Source organism: Poecilia latipinna, unplaced genomic scaffold (genome assembly GCF_001443285.1).
Source record: "Poecilia latipinna isolate Pla-1442-1.1 unplaced genomic scaffold, P_latipinna-1.0 Scaffold1011, whole genome shotgun sequence".
NCBI classification, from domain to species: Eukaryota; Metazoa; Chordata; class Actinopteri; order Cyprinodontiformes; family Poeciliidae; genus Poecilia; species Poecilia latipinna.
The window spans coordinates 95,161-99,548 of NW_015113627.1; the positions used below are offsets into that span (position 1 = coordinate 95,161).

The following is a 4,388-nucleotide window of genomic DNA, read 5'->3' on the forward strand; positions in this document are numbered from 1 at the left end:
ACACTTTTGTAGTTAGCCTAAATAAAAATAACTGCAATTTGTATCATTTTCACTGCTATGATTAATCATAAACTATTAGACCATGCCCATTCCTTTTTCTTTTTTTTTTTTGTTTACAAAAATGTGCAAATACAATGTGGTATTGTTCTCATAGTTTCTATATTGTTAGGATCCATACGGGTCCATGTCGAGCTAGTAGCTCATAAAACAATACCAGAGAAAAAGACTGACAAAGATGCATGTGGCCAAGAAATGTCTAGCACAGCAGATTTACTTCCTTTTTTTTGATACTTAAAACAGGCCATGACACAGAAATTAGTAGGCTTCGAACATCAAACATCTACACAGAACACGGAGAGAGAGTTTTCACAATCATTTCTCAAGAAGGCTTACAACCAATATGAAACAAATACAAAAAAAAAAAAACCTAAAAGACTGTCTGCCAAACACGGACACAGTGCACAATTCACTTTTGAGGTATCTCATACAAATAGATCTTCAACGTGTTGATGGAGCTGTAAAGCGAGCGAAGAATTGTGACTAAGATTTTCTATGTTGCAATGAATGCAAGGGTAGTTAGAACATGCTGAGGTGAGTCACTCGTTCACGCTTTCACCCTGCTGGACTGCTTTCAGCCTGGACTTATGCATTAGAAAAGCTCCAAGTTAGTAAAAAAAAATACACATGATGAAGTAAACTAATCTTAATAGTCACAACATCCTGTACAGTACACCTAGAAGAAGAAGAAAAAAAAACAACTGTAGCATCAGATGCACAAAAATACTGCAAATATTACCCTTGTTTTCTGTGACAGAGGTTAGAAGGGAAAAAGAGCCTTTGTAGACTTTGACCTCAGAGAAAACCACACACTGACCTCCAACAGTGATACATACTGGGTGACAAAAAAAAAGAAAAAAAAGCAAACTCCCCCTGAAGATTAACAGGTAAAGAGCAGATAGTCTCAGCTCATAGTGCATTACAATGTCTGCTGTGCACATCTGTTCAGCAACCACAGGCTCAGTGCATTCACGTTCTCGTCTAAAAGCCATTCACCGCCTGCGACTCCTCAGGCGCAATCTCTCACCTTGCTAAATGGGTATTGATTAAACATCAGCAAGTGGCTTGAGAAAATACAATTCACGTTAAGCCGTACATAGCCGAAGATATTGATGGACAACGGATTATTGCCTGTCCGACAATCTGTTTCCCCTCAGCCAGGCTCTTCACGGGGCTCATTTAGTCAGAAGTGTAAGTAACACAAGCTGCATGATGGAAAACGAAGTAATGGCTCTAGTATTTTGAGAACGACACAATACATGGCAGTACAGTACGATAGCTTATCAATGTTGACAAGCGACTGTCAGCAAAGCGTGTGGAGTAGTTAGCCATCATCTGATACATTTTTACATAGTCTTTAGTCCACAGTGCATTTCTTTACTCCTAGTCCATCTGTTTCCCGAACTAAAAGGACACCTTGGTTAGTTCCTGCGGTTTCCGTTCTCCACGTACTCGGCCAGACTATTGAGAGCTGTCTCATCGCTCTTGGACTGAAGGACAGTGTCCCCCTTCCTAGAGGTTTTCTTGGTGGCCCGTGACAGCTTCCTCCTGAACGTATCCCCGGCCAGGAAGTAAAGGATGGGATCCACGCAGCTGTTGAGGCTGGCGAGGCCCCGCGTCACCTGGTACGTGGCGTAGACGCGGTTGTTGAACTCGCACATGTCGGGGCTCTGGAAGTACAGCCTCGCCCGCATGTTCAGGTTTTTCATGACGTGGAACGGCAGGTAGGAGACGGCGAAGACCGCAAGCACGATGATGACCAGGTGGATGGATTTCTGCCTGAGCGGCGCGTTGTTCATGTCGTTGTAGATCAACGCCTTGACGATCATGCCGTAACAGCAAAATATGATGATGAACGGGACGCAGAACCCGAACACAGTCAAAGTCATGCTGTAAATGAAATAACCCGGCAGCTCGTCCTCAGTGGTCGTGTCGTAGCAAGTGGTCAGGTTACGCTTCGGACCTGTCCTGGAATAATAAAGAATCGGGGACATGCTTATGACGACTATCAACCACACCAGAGCGCTGGTGATGACAGCGTTCTTCTTCTTCAGTCTGCCCAGAGACTTGAGCGGGTGCACCACGCCAGTGTACCTGTGAACACTGATGCAGGTGAGAAACAGAATACTTCCGTAGAGGTTCACGTGGAATATAAAGCGCTGGAGGCGACACAAGACGTCCCCGAATATCCAGTTGGTTTTGTTGAAGTAGTAGAAGATGAGGAAAGGCAGAGAGAGGACGTAGCAGAAGTCAGCCAGGGCCAGGTTGAACATGTAGACGGAGATGCTGCTCCAGGGTCTCATGTGGCAGACGAACATCCAGATGGCCAGGCTGTTGCCTACCAGCCCAGTGAGGAAAACCATGATGTAAACAGTGGGCAGGTAGTAGAACTGGAAACCTGTCTTGGTGAGGCTGCATCCTCTTTGGATGGATTCATTCAGGAAGGAGGTCTGGTTCAACGCTGTGGTCATGGTTTCAGGGGCGGGAGCTTGTCCTATTAGACAGAAAAGAAGGGCGAAAAAATTTATGACCAATCTTATCTCTATTCAGTGTTTGGATTTAAAATGCTTAATTAACAACAAGGCGGCAAAAATCAAGAATTTAAACACACGTAGTGATGGACATTTCGGAGCACTTACCGTAGAGAGAGACTTATATTCCACATTCCTATACAGTGTCCTTCACAGTTGCAACAACAACAAAAAAGATTTCCGTCATATCGCGGACGGGGCGTCTCAGCTGACAAATCCCTTCATTCGGTCTCCTTACGACGCAGGAAATAGTTTAGAAAGTTACAAAAAAAAAAAAATCCTCTGGTTTTCTATAGGTGCGGGGAAAAACTAAATCTGCTGTCGGTTCCTCCATGCGTCGCGAAGCTTTCCCACACCAGTGGCGGTGGGACGCAACCGAGACAGCTGCAGGCTCTGGCATGAAGAGCAGGAATTGCAAACTGCCTCCGTAAAGGGAGAGTGAGAGAGAGAGAGAGAGACTGTTCGCGCCTCAGTCAGAAGAGGAAAAGAAAAGAGGGGAGGAGAGAGAGGAGGGAAGGTGAGCTGGCTCACAAATCCGCTCCGTCCCTCGCGTGGCTCGACTCCTTATCTACCTGCACGTCGCCTAAACCTTTACTGTCAAAAGACACGTGAGCAACTTTGAAGCAGCCAGGTTCAGATCGCGTTCTCGTTAATTATCGATTGGAGTCAGAGGCGGTGTTCGCATGAATGCCGCCAAGGGCGAGTCCCTCCTCCTTGCGCACAGAAAATAGTAAACATCTGCCTTTGAATAAAACATAAAATAAAATAGAATAAAGGTTTCAGTATTACTCAAACTGCATTGCTGTCTATGTTCAGTGTTGGTCAATTCGGCTCAAATCTGATCAAAGTATTAAATAATATTAAATTAGATTCATAGATTTTTGAAGTAGTGAAAACAAGCAAAAAATAATAATAATTGAATTGGTGGATATTTGAATTCTCTGATGTCTAATGGTGCATTCCACTTGTGGCTGGATTTAGGAAATTCCAACTTTCCAGTCGAAAAAAACTAACTTGAATGCCCTCTGAATCAGATGTCCCACTGGGAAACTGGGCACAACTCCCAGTTGGGACTTGCAAAGCAGACCTCTTGTTTCAATATGGCTGCTCATCACATCAGCAATAGTAAGATGTGGTAAATATAAGACACACATGAAAAAGTGTGTCTAATAATCAATCCTAACATGTAGTGCCTGCAACTCTAAACTGAACCAATTGAAAGTGGTGTTTATCTAAAAAAAAATGATGTTTGTAAGAGCCATTGCAAACAATGTTTATGGATATCGGCCATTTTGAAATTCGGACTTCTTAACTAGAACGCTGTTACCTCGGGTCGGAGGTCAAACCCAACTCTGAGTTCCCACTTCTCAGGTACCTGGAATGCAGTACACATATCCAGGTGCGTTGTGTGTGTGTGTTTTTTTTTCAGTGCACTAACTATACATTACTATCACTTTCTTTGTTCAGGCTTCATTTGCTCCCCTAAAAAAGTGGGGTTGACCATTCTTAGATAGCTTTACAAACAATGTTGTATTTTATCATATATTTTTTAAATTCTTTTTTTTATTTTAACAATGTCTATATACCACCCCATAATGGAAGGTGTCATGACCGGGGAGCAGTCTTGTCGATATCAAATATTATTACTGGACAGGTGACTTTTAAAATCCGTATTTTTGCCACTTATCGTCAGACTGTCATTCCAATGGGGAATAATGTGGTATCATTGGAAAGCAATCAAGTATCCTTTGAACTCCTGTGTGTCCCCTATCAAGATAGCCATTTAATCTCTCTGCAGAA

General features: G+C 43.3%; 1 protein-coding gene across 1 annotated transcript; it reads right to left on the minus strand.

Annotated features, from left to right (window-relative positions):
• Window positions 1-250: 250 nt before the first annotated feature.
• p2ry1 (purinergic receptor P2Y1) lies at window positions 251-3,168 on the minus strand. The gene is made up of 2 exons (XM_015050820.1): window positions 2,697-3,168; window positions 251-2,551 (listed from the first exon to the last, which is right to left on the minus strand). Exon 2 carries the CDS (start codon window positions 2,526-2,528, stop codon window positions 1,479-1,481), a length of 1,050 nt encoding a protein of 349 aa, XP_014906306.1. The 5' UTR covers window positions 2,529-2,551; window positions 2,697-3,168; the 3' UTR covers window positions 251-1,478.
• Between the last annotated feature and the right edge of the window lie 1,220 nt (window positions 3,169-4,388).